Source organism: Macrobrachium nipponense, chromosome 35, assembly GCF_015104395.2.
Source record: "Macrobrachium nipponense isolate FS-2020 chromosome 35, ASM1510439v2, whole genome shotgun sequence".
Lineage (NCBI taxonomy): Eukaryota > Metazoa > Arthropoda > Malacostraca > Decapoda > Palaemonidae > Macrobrachium > Macrobrachium nipponense.
In genome coordinates, this window is record NC_061096.1 from 55,569,026 (window position 1) to 55,590,443 (window position 21,418).

At 38.9% G+C, this 21,418-nt stretch overlaps 1 protein-coding gene across 7 annotated transcripts in view; it reads left to right on the forward strand.

Annotated features, from left to right (window-relative positions):
- The window catches only part of LOC135208794 (ATP-dependent RNA helicase DDX3X-like), a 73,188-nt gene that overhangs the window by 22,214 nt on the left and 29,556 nt on the right, over nucleotides 1-21,418 (forward strand). For 5 of the 7 annotated variants that reach the window (XR_010313218.1, XR_010313219.1, XM_064241321.1 and 2 more), the window contains exons 2-9: nucleotides 7,128-7,254; nucleotides 9,323-9,430; nucleotides 16,515-16,659; nucleotides 17,122-17,347; nucleotides 17,510-17,671; nucleotides 18,140-18,265; nucleotides 18,417-18,532; nucleotides 18,769-18,918. Coding sequence is in view for 5 of the 7 variants with exons in the window: in XM_064241321.1 (XP_064097391.1) it covers nucleotides 7,128-7,254; nucleotides 9,323-9,430; nucleotides 16,515-16,659; nucleotides 17,122-17,347; nucleotides 17,510-17,671; nucleotides 18,140-18,265; nucleotides 18,417-18,532; nucleotides 18,769-18,918 (1,160 nt within the window). In the remaining 2 variants the exon portion in view is untranslated. The remainder of the gene's footprint in view (nucleotides 1-7,127; nucleotides 7,255-9,322; nucleotides 9,431-16,514; nucleotides 16,660-17,121; nucleotides 17,348-17,509; nucleotides 17,672-18,139; nucleotides 18,266-18,416; nucleotides 18,533-18,768; nucleotides 18,919-21,418) is intronic. The other 2 variants (XM_064241323.1, XM_064241325.1) reach the window with 2 other exon arrangements.

Here is a 21,418-nt window from a genome sequence, read left to right on the forward strand (position 1 = left end):
AAGCATTTCGTACGGGAAATGCAGTCCAAGTTGGCAGTACTGGTGAAGTCTTGGGATGCTACTGAACAACAATCTTCGAGGAGTAAGGACGATTTCCTTCCCATTAAGTCTTCTAAAAGGGAAGACAAGGACGCGTTCGCCGAGGACGCAGGGCGAACTGGCGCTAGGAGGAAAATAGTTTCCGAAGAAGCAGGACGCAAACGTCAGGACGTGGGACCAATGGTGGACGCAGGACGCAGGCGACAGGAAGCAGGCGTTTCTACGATGGACGCACAGGACGCAGGCGGCGGCAGGACACGAGCAGGCGGCAGGACATCGAGAGGCGCGGAGGGACGCCGACGCCTTGGTAGCCGCAGGACGCAGGCGGCAGGACATCGAGAGGCGGCAGGACGCCGATGCCTCGGTAGCCGCAGGACGCAGGCGGCAGGACGCTAGTCCGTCAACGAAGCGTCAATACGACGACGACTTACAAGACATTTCTTCAGAAGAAGAGTTGGAAGTAATTGAAGAAAAGAATACGGAACCTTCTTCAGATTATAAGGTTCTGACTTCACGTCTTATTGCTGTTTTTGAGGGGGAATTTAAACCGACAGCTCCGTTATCCCCCTTATCACAGTTTTCCAAGACTAGGACTCCAAAGAAGTCCTCTTTCCTGAAAATGACAATGTCAATTTCGGCGAAGAAGGCCCTTCAACGGGTGAATGACTGGATGAAGGAGAAGAAAGAAGCGGGAAAATACTCTTTTGTTTTTCCTCCAGCTAAGTTAGCTTCTAAATCAGGAGTATGGTACGCTACTGGAGAAAGTCTAGGCCTGGGAGTACCTGCCTCCTCCCAGGGGGACTTCTCCAGTATAGTAGACAGCTCACGCAGACAGGCGTTACAGTCGGCCAAGGTCTGGTGGACGTCTTCGGAATTTGACCATCTATTTAAAGGGATTTTTAGGACTTTCGAAGTCTTCAATTTCTTGGATTGGTCTTTGGGAGCGCTAGCGAATTCCCTAGGAGAAGAGGATTCGCAGGACTTAGAAACAGCTAAGAGCATTATGTCCTGCATGGATAAGGCTCTTAGAGACGAACGAATGAGCTGGCTTCGTTATTCACAGCAGGAGTGCTTAAGAAGAGATCGCTGTTGTGTTTGTTCGCCTCAAAAGGAGTTTCTAACTCTCAGAAATCGGAGTTACTGTTCTCTCCCCTTTTCGAAACAGCTGTTTCCTTCAGAGGTGATTAGGGATATAGCTCTATCTCTTTCGCAGAAAGCCACTCAAGATCTTCTTTCGTCTTCAGTTAAGAAGTTCTTTTCACCAACCAAGTTGGTGAAGAAGACGCCAAAGGATACTAGACCGTCGCAACAGCCCTTTCGAGGAAGAAACATTCGCTCGACCCGCCTTAGGGGTAAGAGAGTACCCGCGAAAAGAGGAGCCAAGACCCCCTCTAAAGAATGAGAACTCAGTCCTCCAGACGACAGTGGGAGCCAGACTTCAAGGTTTTTGGGAAGTTTGGCAAGAAATGAAGGCAGATCCCTGGGCTGTCAACGTAGCTCGGGAAGGATACAAGATTCCTTTCTTGAAAAGACCTCCTCTCGCAACATCTCCGAGAGCCCTCGGGCAAATTACAACGATTTAGAGAAGAAAGCGGCTCTGTGGGAGCAAGTAGCTTCCATGCTAGAGAAAGGAGCAATAGAACCTGTTCTGGATCACGAATCTCCGGGATTTTACAACCGTCTGTTCCTGGTTGCAAAGTCCTCGGGAGAGGTTGGAGGCCAGTGCTGGACGTAAGTCAACTGAATCTTTTCGTAGAAAAGACCAAGTTCACTATGGAGACGAACGATTCAGTACTGGCAGCGGTACGTCCAGGGGACTGGATGGCGACTCTGGACTTACAAGACGCATACTTTCATATTCCGATTCATCCAGGAAGCAGGAAGTATCTAAGGTTTGTGATTCAGGACAGGGTCTTTCAGTTCAAGGCCCTATGCTTCGGCCTTTGCACAGCCCCTCAAGTGTTCACGAGGATGATGTCCAATGTGGCGAGATGGTTACATTTAAGAGGGATCAGAGTGTCTTTGTATCTGGACGACTGGTTGATAAGATCCCAGTCAAGAAGTCAATGTCTGGAGGACGTGAGTCAAACATTGGACTTAGCAAAAGACCTAGGTCTGGTAGTGAATATGGGAAAGTCCCATTTGGAGCCCCAACAACAGATAGTTTATTTGGGATTCAGATATCGGCAGTGACTTTTCGGGCTTTTCCGTCCCCCGAAAGGCAAGCCCAATGCAGTCAGAAGGTGCAGGACTTTCTAAAGAAAGACCGATGCTCTGCAAGAGAGTGGATGAGTCTACTGGGCACACTCTCTTCGCTAGAGAGGTTCATTTCTTTAGGAAGACTGCACATGAGACCTCTTCAGTTTTCCTGAAGGATTCATGGCCAAGAAAATTGCAACCGGATTCCTTCCAGTTTCTAATTCCGGCCGAAGTAAAGGAGGAATTAAAGTGGTGGCTAACTCCAGGCAGGTTAGCAAGAGGGATGTCGCTTCAGCAGAAGAACCCAGACCTCGTCCTTGGTTTTTCCACGACGCGTCGGACGCGGGTTGGCGGTTGGGAGCGACATTATGGCCCTCGAGGTGTCTGGACTTTGGAACAAGGACGAAACAAAGTGGCACATAAACAGGAAGGAACTGTTGGCAATTTTCTTGGCTTTGAAGCACTTCAGAGAGTTGATTCGAAACAAGACAGTGCAGGTCAACTCGGACAACACCACGGCTCTGGCATATATTCGAAAACAAGGGGGAACTCATTCTCTTCCCCTTTACAATCTGGCAAAAGAAATTCTGCTTTGGGCAGAAGAGGAAAAGGTCGTGATACTCACCAGGTTTATACAAGGAGAGAAGAACGTGAGTGCGGACCTGTTGAGCAGAAGAGAGCAACTTCTCTCGACGGAGTGGACGTTGCACATGGAGGTTTGCCAGAGCCTGTGGAAGTTGTGGGGCCGTCCGGTAGTGGATCTGTTTGCGACAGCCAGAACAAAAAGGTTACCAACATATTGCTCTCCGATTCCAGACCAGGAAGCAGTGGCGGTAGATGCATTCCTGATGGATTGGTCAAACTTAGATCTGTACGCTTTTCCTCCGTTCAAGGTACTGGGGAAAGTGATGAAGAAGTTCAGGGAGAGCAAAGGAACGAGGATGACCTTAATAGCCCCGTTTTGGCCGGCCCAAAGTTGGTTCACAGAGGTACTGGAATGGACAGTAGATACGCCAAGGACTCTTCCTCTAAGAGTAGATTTACTCAGACAACCCCACTTCGACAGGTTTCACAAGAATACCCTCGCTCTGGGTCTGACTGCGTTCAAGACTATCGAACGTCTGGTCAGAGCGAGGGGATATTCTAGAGAGGTGGCCAGTGCAGTGGCTAGAGCCAGAAGAACCTCCACAATCACGGTGTATCAGTCGAAGTGGGACAATTTCCGGAAGTGGTGTAAGAACAGGAAAGTGTCTTCATCCAGTACCTCTGTGACCCGAATCGCAGATTTCCTTCTTTACTTGAGGAAGGATTTACACTTGTCAGTTTCGACAATCAAAGGTTATAAGAGTATGCTAACCTCAGTGTTTAGACACAGGGATCTAGACATCTCGAATAACTTAGATCTGAGAGATCTGATTAGGTCGTTTGGACGAAGAAACAATCAGAAGGCAGGCACCTGCTTGGAACCTGGATGTGGTCTTGAAGTATTTAACTTCTAGCAAATTCGAACCGTTAGAGGAATCCTCTCTGAGAGATCTTGCTAAGAAGACTATCTTTTTAGTAGCATTGGCAACTGCTAAAAGGGTTAGTGAGCTTCAGGCCATATCGAAGAAGGTGGGATGGAGACACGGCAATGCAGTGTGTTCATTCCAAGAAGGTTTCTTGGCCAAGAATGAGGATCCAGCTAATCCTTGGCCAAGATCCTTTGAAGTTTTGGGTCTAGCTGAATTGGTCGGTAACGAGCAAGAAAGAGTTCTCTGCCCAGTGAGAGCGTTGCGATGTTATATAGAAAGAACAAGAGTTATCAGAGGGAAGTCTGATGCTCTGTGGTGTTCAGTTAAAGACCCCACTAGACCCATGACGAAGAACGCTCTAGCCTTCTTCATGAGAGAGTTAATTAAAGAGGCTCATATGTTGTGTGAAGAGCAGAGCTTTGGTATTTTGAAAGTGAAGGCTCATGAAGTCAGGGCAGTGGCGACTTCATTAGCTTTTAAAAAGAATTTAGCCCTCAAGGAAATTATTGAATCCACATATTGGAGAACTAATTCAATATTTGCGTCTCATTATCTTAGGGACGTTCAGACAACCTTCGATAATTGTCAGACGCTAGGTCCATACGTGTCCTCGGGTACAGTATCGGGCAAAGGAGTTACTACCCCATAACCTTCTTTTAAGCTAGTTGATTTTATTAGGTGATGGTGTTTGTGTTTATTGGTCGTCTGAGAAAAGGGTGCGGTACTTTTCTCAGTCGTGTTAGTATTATCTGGTGATGGTGTGTGTGTAGTTCAGGTAAATGATCTGTTACTAGCTTGAATGCCGTGGCATAAGAGGGCTGTAAGGATCTGTCAACACATTGGTCACGTCCAGTTGTCAGTTCCAGTCTTAGCTTCTTCAACATACAGGAACACTTCCTTGTTGAGAGCTACTAAGGTTTAAGCAGGCTTAGAGGCAGGACCTATGAAGTCAGCTACCTTAGCAGGTAAGGAACCTGGAGTTTTAATAATATTTTAATAATATTTTTATACTCTTAAGAATGTTGCTGTCCTTGACCCACCTCCAAATGTGTCAATCAGCTATATATATACCTGCCAGGTAAGTGTCATACATTAAAATGAAGTTTTTATGATAAAACAAAGTTTAATGTATACTTACCTGGCAGGTATATATAATTTAATTCCCACCCGCCTCCCCTCAAGGGACAGGGTTCAGAGAAAATCTGGCCCAATTGGGAACGGTTCCTAGCGCTAGCGCCACGGTAACGGGGTGGTGGTTGCCTGAACTACTAATAGGTTACTAGCGATTGCCGCGAGTTTTGAAAATTTCTGCCAGGTGGAACAGAGAATATAGCTATATATATACCTGCCAGGTAAGTATACATTAAACTTTGTTTTATCATAAAAACTTCATGTTTATTTCTTCAAGAAGACAGAACCAAATTCAATGAAAGTTTTAGTGTGGTATAACTGGTCCCCCATATTCGTGGGGAATGAATACCAGACCCTCCCCTCACGAGTACTAGTTGGAACCCCCCATAAAAATGTTCAAAACTGCCTATTTTGTTAGTTAAAATTCAAGAAAAAGCCACTAAAACTGTTTATAGTTGGTTTTTTAAATAGTTTTATCACTAAAAAGTGCATTTTATGATATTAAAAGAAACAGGAGTTTGTGGTTATTTCTAATAGGAAAATAACGCAAATAATAGGGGGATTTTTTCCTGAGAGAAATCAACGAATATGGGGGCCCCATTGTACTACATTTTTTTTGTTGGGAAAATCACTTATCTGTGTAACTTTATTTTGCATATTCATTTTTGGTGCCCTATTGTCAAAAGACATTTGTCTTATCATCTCGACTGTCTACTTGGACACCCATGGTAGACATCGTTGCTACATGGTTCAACAGAAAACTAGAGGTCTACTGTTCAGTGGTTCCAGGTTCGTTCGCTGGAGTGGAGGACTCCCTTCCACATACTTAGGACAACCTGGAAGTTTATGCTTTTGCTCCATTCTGTCTGATCTGTCATATCCTGAACAGAGTAATATTAGGCTTCCAAGAATCTCAGGATGAACCTAGTAGCTCTTTTGTGGCCCTAAGGAGAGTGGGTTACAGGTCTTTTATCATTTTTTTGAGCAGTGCAGATATCTTTTCTCATCAGTCAAAGATACAACCTTAGCCCAACTGTCTACATCATCCTCATGTGGAGAGCCACCAGTCATTAGGATCTTTATCTACTCATGTCTGGACTCTGTCCAGTATCTCTTTCAAGTGAGAGATCTTTCTTGCAGATAAGCGACTCAGATGTCAGGCTACCTCAAGATCATCATCAGTTGCTTTCATTGTGGAGTTTGTTACCAGCGACCTTCAAGTGTTACTGCTTTTCCCCCGTAAAAGCACTGCTTTGTTATCGGAAAAGGACTTGTTACCTAGAGTCTAAGTGTCATAGACATTTTAGTAGCACAAGCCAGGCCAAGAGGAGTCGTCCAAGAAGACAATTTTGTTTAGGTACACTTGGTTATTAGCAAACTTACTCCTCATTGTCAAGTTCTAGCACCAATACTGCATGCAGAAGCTCATGACACCAGAGGAATATAGGCAATTCCAGGCTATTGGCGGAAGTTCTGTCCCGATGGCTTGATGATAAGCAAAAACTGCAAATTACTGGAAATCGGTGCATTATGGCACCATTGGCGCTAGACAAGCATCATAAAACAAGATCACCGATCACCAGGGACAGCCTGTACATTCCTCCCTGGCATTTAAGAAGAACTTCTGTTCATAGAATTTTGAATGATGGTTCCTGGCTACTTCAGACCACTTTCACTTTTGTCTACCTGTAAGATACGTATTGCCCACAGGTCCTTGACTTTTTTTTTTTTTTTTTTTTTTTTTTTTTGATCAAGTGTAGCTCATCTAGTGCCCCTGGCAGTGGGGAGGGGTTCTGTTCCCAATGGTGTGGTGATAATACCAGCAATACTCATTTATCGGCATGGCTGTCAAGTGGGGATCGATGTATATCGCCACTGAAAATCCATTTATCGTCACTAGGCCAGTGCCGTAAAACCAGATTACCAATTACCGGTGACTGCCTGTATACTAATAAGTTCAAATGTATGCTACATTCCTCTGAAATATTACATTTAAGGTGACTACGGAATAATTTTTCGTTTAATTGATTACATGTGTTTAGACCCACAATTATTTGATAAACAACCCACACCATGTATGTGCATTAAAAGCAGTTTAATATTTTTTTTGGTAATGAAGACTACCTTTTAGCAATTCTCAATTTGTGTTAGGTTTCCTGCTGTGAAAAAAGTATGATTTTTAAGAATTAATTTGTAAGAGGTGTTTTGTAGTTTCTGTAGAGTAATAATGTTTGCCTTTTGCAGTTTGCTGGTCTAGGCTTGGAGGGGCGAGACCACACTGGTCCACGTGGCGGTGGGCGGGGGGGTCGAGCAGGAGGCGGTCGCTACATTCCCCCCCACCTAAGGAATCGCTTAGAAGAGTGTCCACCAGGTAAGACGGCAGTGCTCAAAATTTGTATTAACCCTGTCACATTGTTGCAAAGGATTTGTAAGGCTACTGGCTGAAATTTTTTCAGTACCTTACATTAATGTATGATGATTATCCTGGTAGGTGCTGTTGCATGATAAAGTTTTCACAAAATGCTTCATAGAAAGATATTATATACACATAACCCCTCCATTGCTTGGAATCCTGAGTTAGATTAGGAAAATGCACAGAATTGCAAATGGTAAAGGCTTTTGAACACTATGTGCACTTTTTTTTTCAGCATGTTAATTAGTTCTTCCCCAACTTAGGTAAAGTAAATGTTGTATTCCATATCTTATTATTTACCAATACCATTATATTTCCTGAAATCAAGTCAAGAGGGTTTAAAAAGCCTTCGTGGTTTACTGTGTGCACATTAAATTCATATTCCAAAATTTTTCTCACACAATATTTATCTCGATGTCCACTTGATACCATCATGGATGATTTAGTAAATAAAGTAGCCCTGGTTGGCTGTTATTTGTTGAAATTGCTGATTTTTTGCAGAATCAGGGTTAAGATTTGTTTCCTGTTCTTGTACACAATAAATGGATGCAAATGCTGCAACTTAATTGCATTACACAATTTTGGTTTTAGTTCAAGAGGTACAAGCCGTTAAAGCTAGTATTCTGACACTATTCTCAAGACTTCAGCACTGGTGCATATACCTTAAATATCATTCTTGCTTTTGCTGCAAAATTGCCAACTCACACAGAGATGATTATGTATATTGGAGCTCAATAACAGGCTCCTCATCATCATGTAACACAATTTCAGATCACATAACCCCTGCCAGTGAAAGAATGAGATACTAGATGGTAGACATGAACTGTGCCCTAACTTCATCTAGGAAGCTACCATTAGATGTGACATACAAAATAGTATGAAATAAACATTTTATGCAAGTGGCCATTTCCACGAGCAGTATGCTGATATAATGAGATTCTTTTAATGTTCAATGAATCTTTATCAACCAACAACTGTAACAATAAATGAGCCACAATTTTTTTCAGTTTGTTTGAGTGACAGTCTTTGTTTAATGCACCTGAAAAAGGTGAAATGGTCAAGGAGCAATGCAACAATTGTGAAAATTAATGTTGAAGTAGATGTTTTATCAGAAGAAATGTTTAAAACTCAATTCATTAAGTTGTGGCTCGGGTAATTATCATGTACGTATGAATTCACAAGTCTGCAGATTCTTGAAATGGCCGTGTTTTTTAATTACATACTCGGTAACAAGACTAGTTTTGCTGAATTCTTCGAGGGGAGACTCAATTTGCTCTACAGAAAGTATGTTTGATAATCAATGCTTGAGAATTAAGAACACATTTTTTTAGTGGTATAGAAAAATCATGAAGATTCCCTTTTCTCAACAGGAGAGAGATCTTAACCTGTAGCAAGTCGGATAAAATTTAGTTCTAATTCTCAGATATATTTGGTCTTTTCTGGGAAGTAGTAGTTTTTAGTAACACCTTTTTCAGTAGAATTTTCCACTGCAGATTCACTGGGATCAGTGCAGTTTGGATTGTTAATTTACCCTTCACCCATGTAATTTATGTACATGTTTGGTAGTGTGTTTTAACTCTAGGTTTATGTTGACAGTCCCTTGTGCAGTCTGTACTTGTTTGATTTGGATTAGTGTTTGATTTGGATTAGTGCAATTATTTTATCTTAAATATCTTAATTTTGATATTCTGTGGCTTCTTTTGTTAAGTTAGTTTTTGTTGTGTACGTATTGTGTTGTGCAAAGCATTCCACGATGGTAAACATGATAGGCTGGTGTTGTAGTTCTTTATTAAAAAATGAACTTGGTATGGCAGTGTTTTATCATGAGACAGTGAAGTACAGTATACTTTTATTTCAATGGAAGCTACTTAATTTGTTACAATGCAGTTGAGAATGATTCTGATTTGCTTTCAGATTTTCTATTTTCATTTTTACATTTTGCATGATTTAATATTATTTTGGCTTATTGATCAGTATAGGCAGTTTTAAGTGTAGCACTTTGCGATGTATTGCCTCCTTTTGGCAGATACTTCAGATAGGAATTCTAGGGACGGTTTCAGTGGTTCGTATGGTTCACGGGCACCTCAGGATTCTGGTCGTGGCTGGGACCAGGACAGAGACCCATACGGCTACCGTAAGTTATGCTCTGTAAACAAAGGTTTATGGGAAGGTTGTGTGCATAGTGTGATGTGCTGCATTGTTTGTTAAATATAATAGTGTCTATATTTTGTATCACAAGCCAGTTAATTAAATGTTGCTTTTACTTCCAAGGAAGGTTATACCCAGTTCCACCGAATTGAATCGTGTCAAGATTAAGAAACCTCTTTTGCACATACCTAAATATTACAATATTGCATATATTACTCTTTCTTCTGTAAGCCTTAAGTGATGGAAATAGTAGTTGTAAAGGAAGTGTATGGTTTTTTTTTTTTTTTTTTTTTTTTTTTTTTTTTTTTTTGTATTTTTTTTTTTTTTTTTTGGTGCGGGGTGGGGGGTGGGCATTCACTCGCAATGTTTCACATATTTAGTGCAGGCAACAGGTCCCGTCCACCAAAGGAAATACTAGCAGACCACTTCATTCTATTTCTGCCGACGTTCGGGTAACACCGATTATTATTGCCAGCTGTGTTCTTAAATGCACCTGTAGGAAACTGGATTTTGGTGGAGAATTATCACCGATTTTGGTGAAGAATTATCACCGATTTTGGTGAAGAATTATCACCGATTTTGGTTAGCCTTCAAAACTTTCAGCCTTCAGGACAGTATATTATTGTTTTGTTATTAATGGTCTGATTTGAGTTTTTCATATTTTGGTGTTCCGAATTTACATTCTAATTGGTAAACTACCACTAGCTAGCATAGTTTACCGTGCTACCACCCATTAAGGTTAGTGCAATAATGTGAGATTACATTCGTTGTTAAACTAATACGTACATACATTCGAAACATGTTACAAGTAGCGTAATAATGTAAACGCTCCATTGGTCGCGAAACTGATATTTGCGTTGGACATGTTACGAGTATGTAACACACAGCAGAGTTTCAAATGATAACTGATAACATTTGGACAATTTGATCGACAAAGCACCAAGTTTCAGATAATGGCGCCGATAACCAGTTATTGGTGCCTCTATTAGGGAGGTTCACACAAGAGTAGTTGCCCCCTCAGTCGAACCTGTTGCCAGTCCCAGGTATTGACAGAACTATGAGAAAGGCATCTTACTGGACATGTAGTGAGGAAAGAACTATCTGGTCCTATCGGATCTCCCAAACCTGGTACTGGTCAGACTCAACGTTAGCCTGGGAGGAGACATACTTTCTGTCCATGGTGGTTTGCCCCCAGATACTTACGTCTTTGCCCCCCTAGTTATGGATCCAAGTATGAACAAGAGGCGCCGATGGCATTTCCAGGATCCCAGCACCCATTGGATTTGAGCGGCCAGCAGAGCCAAGCACCCAGCAGGATCTGTGTGCCCAGTGAGAACTGAGCCCTAACGGGATACAATGGATCTGAGCTATCAGTGTGATCCTGGTGTCCACAGGATCCTGTGGATCCAAGTGTTATGAGGGATCCGAGGAAAAGGATCCAGGCATCTAGTGGGATCTGAGGGATCCGATGGATCCATACATCCAGTGTGATCCAAAGGATCCACACATCCAATGGGATCTGAGGGATCCATGCATCCAGTAGGATTCGAGGGATCCATGCTTCCAGTGGCCTCCGAGGGATCCAAGCAAGTGTCCAGGGTTTACCATATTAAGTTAAAGTGCTTCCACCTCTCTGCTTGGCACGAGCATTCAGCCATTTCCTCATTGGTTTAGTGCCTGATTTTTAAGAATGCGCCTTGTCCTGCTTTCGGTCAGAATGGCAGAGTTGCTCAAAGAAGCTCCCTCTTTTGGCTTCTTCCTAGTCATCCAAGTGTCTGTTGAGATTGGAATTTGGTTTTCGTTTGATCGGAGCCTTCTTGTCAAGGCTTTTGTAGAAACCTTGCTTCTCTCTCTTGACATTATTTGATGGTCAAAAGAGAGATGATCCAGACAGTTCTTTACCCATTCTCTAGGAAAAATAGGAACTTCAATTTAATTTTTGTGTTTCTCTGCTGTCCTCTTTCTCTGTAGATACTTCAGTACAAGTACACATATGAAGAGGAATGATATTATATTAGCCACATCAAGTAAGATCCATTTACTTTTTATTTATTTCATTACCAAGAAAATAGATTTGGTAACGAATGCAATGTATAATTTTGTTAAGCTTATTGGTAAAGAAGAGGTTAATAAATTGAGGGTCTTCTGTTATAGCAATGTACCTCTAAACTTAGTTTTTACATGAAAAATGGGGAATCGTCTTACATACCAAGTCAACTTATACGTCAGCATATACGTGCCCTCTTTTATCTTCCACTGGGTTCTGATATTTAGGCTATTAGTGCAAGTAATTTGGGCATCTTACTCAGCATTTTGGTATGCATGGTAGAGGCCTCGTAATGTTGACCTGTGTACTGCAACTGGGTATTTGTACATCCTTGGAAATAAATCGGTTTAGTATTTGGTTAATGGGTTTGTTGAAAAAATGTTTTATGTACTGTAATAATAAATTTTCCAAGTGAGCCTCATAGCTTGCCTACTGTATGCTGTACTAATCCTTTATGTTTAGGATGTCCTGTGACAAAACTAATGGAATGGCTCCAGATAAAATTGTTTCTCAGTATGCCTTTTTAATTTTATTTTTTCCCATAGTACACAGTAGAGTATATTGCTGCTGTTGATTTGCAGCCCCAGAGATATTTGCTTATTGTGATTAAATGTTGGTACCATTGCTAAACTTGGGGAACAATATTCCAATAACGTAAAATGTACAGTGTTCCCCCGTATTCGGTTTAAACAAAAAAATTTGGTTGTAAAGTACTAAATTCAGTTTTTAAATGCAGTTAAATCGATTACTATATTTTTGTTCCATTATCCATTTTACAGTTTATAGGCAATAAAAATTATTTTAAAAAGTATTTGTTTTGCTACTACTACTTCTGTAATTGTGGTCATTGTTATTATAGATGAGTTTTTCCAAGTTTTCTATATTCATTGAACTTCTTTATTCGTTTTTTGGAATAAGGTTCATATTCTGTTAAAATATTTAGTTTAGGAATACTTTTGAATTCTAATTACTATATATTACTTTTTTTTGTGAGTTATTATCTTTACCATCGTAAAAGTTTGTACATTGACTTTTTCTATAGGGGGAAGGGGGAGGATAATTTTTACCTGAATTCCCATCAGGAATATAGTGTCTTCATCAAGCCCTGTTCTCCATAATTTCATGGGTGTTCTTACAGGTCTTTATCTTGCTACTTGAATATACGGTGGACTGAAATTGACTTTAAAAAAATGAATGTGAAAATATCTCTAAGAAAAATACCGCGAATAGAGGGGGATTTTCTGCAAATAATAGGTATATATGTTCCAGAGAGAAATCTGCGAATACATGAGTTTGCGAATCCAGAATGCGTGAATAAGGGGGTTCAAAAATGTTGCTTTTTAAAGACAGTAACTGAAAATTTAAACTTGTTTCAAACTTCTGTGTTTCTTGAATGGTGTATGCAGATTTAAGAAGTTAAACCAAGGATATAAATTGTAAGTTGTATATTTTAGATTACCAAAGGTAAAAAGTGTAAGTCTAATAGTTGTATCATATGCTAGTAATAAACTCTTACGCAACTTAGGTAAAAACAGCAACCAAAAAAGAGACATTGTAATTGATAATTATGGTTTGCTAGGAGTGAATGGAAGTGGAAAGTGTTATATGGGAATTTACTCTTGAGATAGTCGTGTTTGGAGGTTTGTGTATTCCTGAAAAGGTTAGTGTAATTATGGAGAGGGAGAATGAGGGGGGAAAAAATAAAGAATAATCAAAGTTAGAAAAAGTTGCGACGTGGTAATGAAAAATGTGTGATCGGAAGTACAGTTGGATCATTATGTGGTTGATAGAAGAGAATAATTATGTAGTTTTACTTGTAAGATGAATATGAAAAGAATATTGTCAAATTTGACTTACAGGGGTTCCAACTAGTATTCGCGGGGATGCATACCAGACCCCCCCCCCCCCCCCCCCCCCCCCCCCCCTTCCACGCGAATAGTTGGAACACCTATAAAAATTATTTAAAACCTATTTTGTTAGTTTAAACTCAAGAAAAACCCACTAATTTTTATACCTGGATTTTTAAGTTTTATCACAAAAAGTGCATTTTATGATGCAAATTGATTTAAAAGAAAAAAAAAAATGGAATTTGTGGATATTTCTCATAGCAAAATACTGCGAATAGGCAAATTTTCTGCAAATAATGTTGGGGAATGAGAAATCCACAAATGTGCGAGTCTGCAAATCCGTAGAACGCGAATAAGGGAGTCCACTGTAATATGTACATATATATGAAAAATTCACTAAGGTGAAATGAACTGAAGTTAGAACAAGTTGGATAATGTTGCAGAAAAAACAAAAAATTAAAAGAGAAATGAAATGAAAGGGATTAAAATACAATACATCTCTCTCTCCTCATCTCTCTTCATCTCTCGTCTCTCTCTCTCCTCCCATCTCATTCTCTCTGCTCTCTCGCTTTGTTCGTCTCTCTATTCCGCGGCACTCTTCACTCTCTCTCTATCTTCTCCTGGTCACGATCTTCTCCTATTCGTCAGCCATTTCTATCTCCTACTCGATCTCTCTAGTTAATATACAGTGTGTCTCTCTCTCACTCTCTATCTCTCTCTCTCGTCTCTCTCTCTCTCTCTCTTATCTCTCTCTCTCTCTCTGTTATATACAGTGTCTCTCTCTCTCTCTCTCTCTCTCTCTCTCTGTTTTAATATACAGTGTACATACTGTGGACCTTACGTATCGGCGGCGTCGTATATTCATGGATTTCTCTTTTCGAACAGATCTGCCCGTTATTCTGGGAAATTCGCATATTTGCAGTATTTTTCTATGATTAATAGTATCCTAAAATTTCCTTTTCTTTTAATCATAAAATGCACTTTGTGAAAAACTATTAAAAATACCAGGTATAAACATTTTTAGTCGGTTTTTCATTGAGCATTAACTAACAAAATAGGCAGTTTTAAGCATCATGTTGGTTTCAACTGTTCGCGGATTCTAGCTATCCGCTGGGGGGGGGGGATGTCTGGTATCCATCCCCCTCGATACAGGGGGAACAATGTAGTATAGGGTAAATAGTTGATCATGAGTCAACCATGTGTACGTGGTGCACAATATCCCACTACAATATGGATTGAAAAAATAATCACCCCCCAACTCAATATTTTCAGTGAGCAAATCGGTATACAAACAATACCTATCTAGCTAGGCAGAGATATTTTTGCATGTCATGACAGACATTGTAGTCTTTCAAGTTTTAAATTATTTCCTCGCAATGATTTTTTACTCCCACTTTTGCCATTAAATGCATATAGTACTTATTTGTAGTGGAAAAAGTTGAGGTACAGCATGGATATGAGAAGTGCAGATGATAGAGGGATTAACTACAAAAGTGAATCTGAGCATGTGCTTAGGGAGGGACAAAATTTAGAATTAAGGAATGCAGTTGTATAGAGTGAATGGTCAAGTAGATGGGTTGTGTAATAAAATGTGCAAATGGGGAGATTGACTTTGAAAGTGTAGTCCCCTGTTGAATAACTTTTGGAGAGTTCCTGAACATGATGAATAGAAATGAGAGAGACCTAAGTTGTTAACATAAATTATCAACATAGTTGTGGCAGTCACTGTTTAGTATGTAACAAGGGCAATTAAAGAATTAAAAAAAGTCAAGGGGCTGTAGAAATTTGTAAGGGATGTGTGTCATTATGGTAGCAATTGAGTCTGTGGCTGAATAGGGTTTGCTAAAGTTTATTGATGTATTGTAGTTCTGTCATGACTTATTATATTGTTTTAACACTATAACAGTTGCAATAAACACTGATTTTATTGTATTGTAGTACAGACATATGTTATGGCAATGAAACTTGAAAATTCCCTTAATTTGAAAATAAAGCTTTAGAAAGAATTGTAGTTGTGGCTGGATAGAGTAAGATATGATAATACCATAATGGAATTTATGGGAGTTCTACATGTTTGTAGGTGAGACCGTGATGAATGGGAGAGAGAGATGGCTTGAACATGTATTTTGCGTAATCTGTAGGAGAATAGTAATTGATTGCTTCAGCTTGGCTCCCATGGGCACCAGAAAAATTCAGAAAGATGTCTGTTGTATTATGTATATTCAAAGTTCTTCCAACAGGAGATGTCATACGCATGTTCACCATCTCTCTGATTTTGTTTACTTTTAATATATATATAATGTAAAACATGTACTATATATATATATATATATATATATATATATATATATATATTATGTATATGCTGGTAGATTTTGTTTTGTAGTCTGCTTTTGAGTGAAGACTTTTTCTTGTTTGTGAAATGGTTGATATAGGCAAGTGCTTTAAGCTATATCTTAAAAGAACCAAAAGACTATTATGTAGAGGTAAATGAATTGTAAACTATCAGAGGTTGGAGATGATGATGAACTACAAGTTCTGTGAATTACCTACGATGAAAATCCATTGTATTTTTGTTGAATGTTGCGATTGTGGTGGGGAGATATGTGCTTAGGGGCACTTGTTTTCAAATCACACCAAATAATCTTCATATGATGTATGATTTGTTTAAATTCGTTTCTCCTCTTTAAGTAACAAACTGCTTAACGTAAGTATGCATATAAAAAATCTTTCAAGGGGGAGGGGGTGTATTCAAGAGGCGAGTCAATGCTGTACCGACAAGTCAGTAAACAGACCTGCTTTCACTGAGTGAGTTTTCATATGATTTTATCTGGAGCCCAATTTTATAGGTGCCAGAGATTTCAGTATGATGTATTAATATATTTCCCCTTATAGTCAGCCTTAACCTTTTGTGTCATTCATACTAAGTAAAATGAGTGAATTTTCCATTGTTTTAATAGTTTATGAAAAATGCTACTGCATTTTGAATTATGATTTACTAATATTTGTTGATGTTGAACCTTTAATTTACTTTTCCTAAGCTTTGTTATAGAGGTAGTAAAATATTTGGAGGAAGATGTTTGAGGATTATTATTATTAAGACTTACTCTAGGATACCTTGTATATAGACCTCTGAGAAATAACATAATTAAAAAAAATGTAATACATATTTTCAGCTGGGAGGAGGAACGGAGACATACAGTCCAATAGCTTCCAGCGAAGGGATAACAGAGGTGGCGGCACCGGGGGTTACAGGGGAAATGATGGAAACCGTTTCAGGGAACCCGATGACAGATGGAGAGGAGGACGTGATAACAGAACGTAAGGATAATGGCTCTTTGCTTATTACAATTTTCATCACAGCCTCATTCAGTCAAATGTGCCTTATTTTATGGACACAGAAATCCAGCCTATGCTTGATTTTATCAATGTATTTACCCAAATCCAGAAATCTTTTTATTGTACCCCAAGGTTTTTTGGTTACTTGCTATAGTAACCAGCATTGGTTATTAGTCATTAGGGAAAAAAAAAAACTTTTCTAAATATTTTGTCACCACAAGAACTCAATAGAAAGGAAGAGGCTGAGAGGGCCTAAGAAGCTTGTGTGGAGAGAATGCATAGTTTCCTTAATATGAAGTATATGTGTGCATGTATACAGGCATACACAGACTTGAAAAAATGTATGTTTAGCATTTATACATTACTATAGTATATTAAGGACAAAATGTGTAGTGGACTGTATTATATAGCATTTTCTTCTGTATATTTTGTTTTATATCTTAGTGAAAACCGTGCACCCTATGATGAAACTAGGAGAGAGGGAGGTGGTGGCGTTAATGGTCCCCCAAGAAATAACAGATGGATTGAAGATGAACGTGAACGTTCAGGAGGAGGAGGAGTAAATAATAGCCGTTGGCAAGAGCGTTCAAATCAACAAGATGATTGGTCTCAGCCTCTCGCAAGAAACGAAGTTCTTGAGGCAGAACTTTTCAGTAATAGTGGTTCTACGGTAGGTGTTTTTTTTTAATATGGTGGTTTGTATTCCTGTAAATTTAGCATTGCCTTTTTTATTTATTTATATATTTTTAGATACAGAACTATATGTGAAATACCATGTACTTAGTATATAAAAGTGAGCTTATTTTGAAATATTTAATTTTTGTTTTTCCAGTCAAACAGTGGCATAAATTTTGACAAATATGATGACATCCCAGTTGAAGCTACTGGGGAGGACATTCCCCCATCAATCAACTCATTTGCTGATATTAAGCTAACAGAGATCATCAGACAGAATATTAGTATGGCCCGGTATGAGAGGCCAACTCCAGTTCAGGTTAGTACTTAGCTTCTAAGCCCTCATTTTTCATTATTATTCAGTAATTTGAAAGCTCTCATAGGACCAATGGATTTATATGAAGAAATTTTTAAAAGTATGGATTATTAAAGTATATGAAGTAAAAATTATACAAGTAACCTACCATAATTATTGTAGTAACATGTTACTTGAACTTTGTAGGAGATATACTATCTGCTACAGCATTCTTGCCGGTAATCTTTTACCTAAGATGATTCTTGCACTTGAAAGATCAGTAATATACTCGACATGACTATAATTTTTAAGTACTTTGTTGCATATGGATTTTTTTATTATTATTATTATTGCCTTTGGTGTTAATATAAGTTTGTTAGGTAGATTTTTTTTTCAGGAAATAGCTTTATTCTCTAATCTTTTCTTTTGGGTGGCTCTGCCTGTTATTTTTTTATTTATTTTTTTTCTATCATACCCTTTGTGTCTTTTCAGAAATATGCTCTTCCTTTTATTCTTAGCAAGAGAGATCTGATGGCTTGTGCCCAGACAGGTTCAGGAAAGACTGCAGCATTTCTTGTACCTATTTTGAATCAGATTTATGAACAGGGTCCAGTTCAGGTTTGTGATTTTTATTCTAAGAAATTTCTTGGTAAAAAAATGGATGTAAGATTGGATAAATTCTTTCACTTTGAAAATACAAAAAATGACATTGCCTTAATTAAGCTTATTGTGTAGTATTGGTTTTGAATCTTGAATTTTCCCTCTGCAGGTCAAGAACAATAACCCCCGTGGCCGCAATAAGCAATATCCCCTTGCCCTCGTCTTGGCACCAACTCGTGAGCTGGCAACACAGATTTACGATGAGTCACGCAAGTTCTCTTATAGGTATGTTACCCATTCTTTCTTTACTTGTTGAAGTGAAGCTTATAGATTTTAAAACAGCAGCATATCATTATTTTTCTTTCTTAGTATATGACATTTTGTTAATCTATTCAGTTTCTTTCGGGTATTTATGAAGTGTTCGGCATTAATTTGCATTGACATACCTGTCACTTTGGTGGTAAGGTGTTCTTGTCCAAGTTTCAGTGGAAGATATCTATATTTCATTTACTCCTGTACAGGGCACGAGTGCGTCCATGTGTGGTATATGGTGGTGCAGATGTTGTGGCTCAGATGAGGGATCTATCACGTGGTTGCCACTTGCTTGTTGCAACCCCAGGTCGCCTGGCTGACATGATTGACCGTGGAAAAGTTGGTCTAGATTATGTCAAGTAAGTTTAGTACTAATTTCCTTTCTTTTGTAAGTTGATATTGTGACTTTTGTACATTATCAAATATATGAATAAACCTTAATGGACGGATATGCTCACAAGAGTAGCAATAACAGCTTTTGGGTGGTAGACGGAGTCACTCATGGCAACAATATCACACGCCATTGGTTTTGGGGAATCATGCAGAAAAGAGGGGCCATTACTTCTATAACCCATAAATTCAGTAATGGCAGCTATTAGACTGGCTAAAATCAACTGGGAAGCTAATGAGAGAGTGAGTTCAGGCCTCTCTCTCATATGACTACTTTTTATAAATTTGCTTATAAATATACTGAGGGGTATATTTAGTTCTTATCTTTTGTAATAGTATGTCAATTATTATTGTAATTTTGTACATAAAAATGCAAAGAAATATTAGAAAAGACATGTATAATCCAAAGAAAAGTTACTGCATCTTTGTTCTCTGTAAATTTATGTAAATTATAATTCTTATTTAGGTAATCAAGTAATTACATAGCTAATAATTTCTAAGTACCGGTAGCTAAAATTTGAAAATCACTCTAGCGATTCCTTTTTTTTCGGTTGAGGTCGGTACCCTGCCCACTACTGGGGAATAGGCAAACAAATTTTTTATTTCTACCTGTTTCCTATGAAGGTCGTAATCTGTAGCTTTCCATGAATTTGGATTGGGTTGTTTGCCGAGAGTTTCCATTACTTTTGTCATAGCCATTCGATATTTATTAGCTAGTCAGGCGTAATTAACAGTACTTGGGCCAGTTTAGGGTTTTCAGTCTGTTATTTTGACCTCTTATCTAGCGATGTCTGACTCGAGTAAATTGAGTGTCCGTTATTGCAGCAAGGCTACAATACATGGTTTAACACCAGCAAAGTATGATTCCCATTCTGTTTGTACTGATGTAAGGGTCAAGTTTGTACTATTGATTTAACTTGTAATGAGTGTATAGGCTGGGATGAAAGACAATGGAGGGTTCTGTCTTCTTTTCATTCAAAGTTAGAAAAAGATAAGAAGTATAAGGCTACTGCTATGTACGAAAGGTCATTAGCTAGTCAGGAATCTCCCTCTGAAGTGCCTATGATTTCTGTTTGCCCCCAAACCCAGTGTATCCTCTTTTCCACCTAATCCTGTCCTGGATCCCATGGTTCCAATCCCAGTGCCATTGCAAGACTCGATGCATAGTTTGAACGTAAGTTTGTGCTGTTAGCTACCTATGGCTCAGCTAGGGAAGTCAGTGCTTATGCTTCTATATAAAGAAAACTTGGCTGTCCATCCTGCCGATTCTCTTAGGCGAAGGTCCCTGACATACTCCCCTGCACCTGGGAGAAGTCATACCAGAGGCCCAAGGGAGGTTGGTGGCGTCTGTCCACGGGCGGTCGACCCCTCAGTTGCACCTGTAGGTGTTTCCCAGGTAGCTAAAGACAGTCATTGGAAAGGCGTCTTTTGGACAGTGGTCGTTATCTTTCTTCAAGCTCGGATTTATGAAAAAACTTTTTCTTTACGTTCGCGCGGTAACTCTTCCGATAAATTTTTTCGTGTGATTGTCCTAATGTTTGCACCATTTTAAATTTGCAGTTACATAAAGTTTTATATATGGAAATGTGCACAATTTCATGCACAATACAACTAAAAACAACCCATGGTTGTAGCTTTTATAAGTTTTGAAACATTTTCATATAAATAACGTTAAGTGCAAAAATTTCAACTTTCGGTCAACTTTGACACTACCGAAATGGTCGAAAAACGCAATTGTAAGCTAAAACTCTTATATTCTAGTAATATTCAATCATTTACCTTCATTTTGCAACGACTTGGAAGTCTCTAGCACAATATTTTGATTTATGGTGAATTTATGAAAAAAACAAAACCTTTTCCTTACGTCTGCGTGGTAACTCTTCCGAAAAAATCAGAATTTTTTTTGTGCGATTGTCGAAATGTTTGCACCAATTAAAATTAGCTGTTACATAAAGTTTTATATATGAAAATGTGCGCAATTTCATGTAGAATACAACTAAAAATGATTGAAGGTTGTAGCTTTTCTCTTTTTTCGAAATATTTGCATATAAATCAAATTTGACTCTACCGAAATAGTTGAAAAACGCAATTGTAAGCTAAAACTCTTACGGCCTAGTAATATTCAGTCATTTATCTTCATTTTGAAACAAATTTGAAGTCTCTAGAACAATATTGTGATTTATGGTGAATTTTGAAAAATATATTTAAACTTCCCTCCGCACGCCGATTCGCGGCTGCAAGTCGCCAAAATGCGTACATCGCATTATCCTAATATTTGCTCCTTTTCATATTAGCCTTTTATAGAGTTTCATATATCAAAATGTGTGCAAATTCATGAAGAATACAATAAAAAATAATTGAAGGTTGTAGCTTTTTCCATCTCCGAAATAAATGCATTAAAATAAATATATATAAAAATTTCGACATTCGGTCAACTTTAACTCGTCCAAAATGGTCGAAATCTGCAAT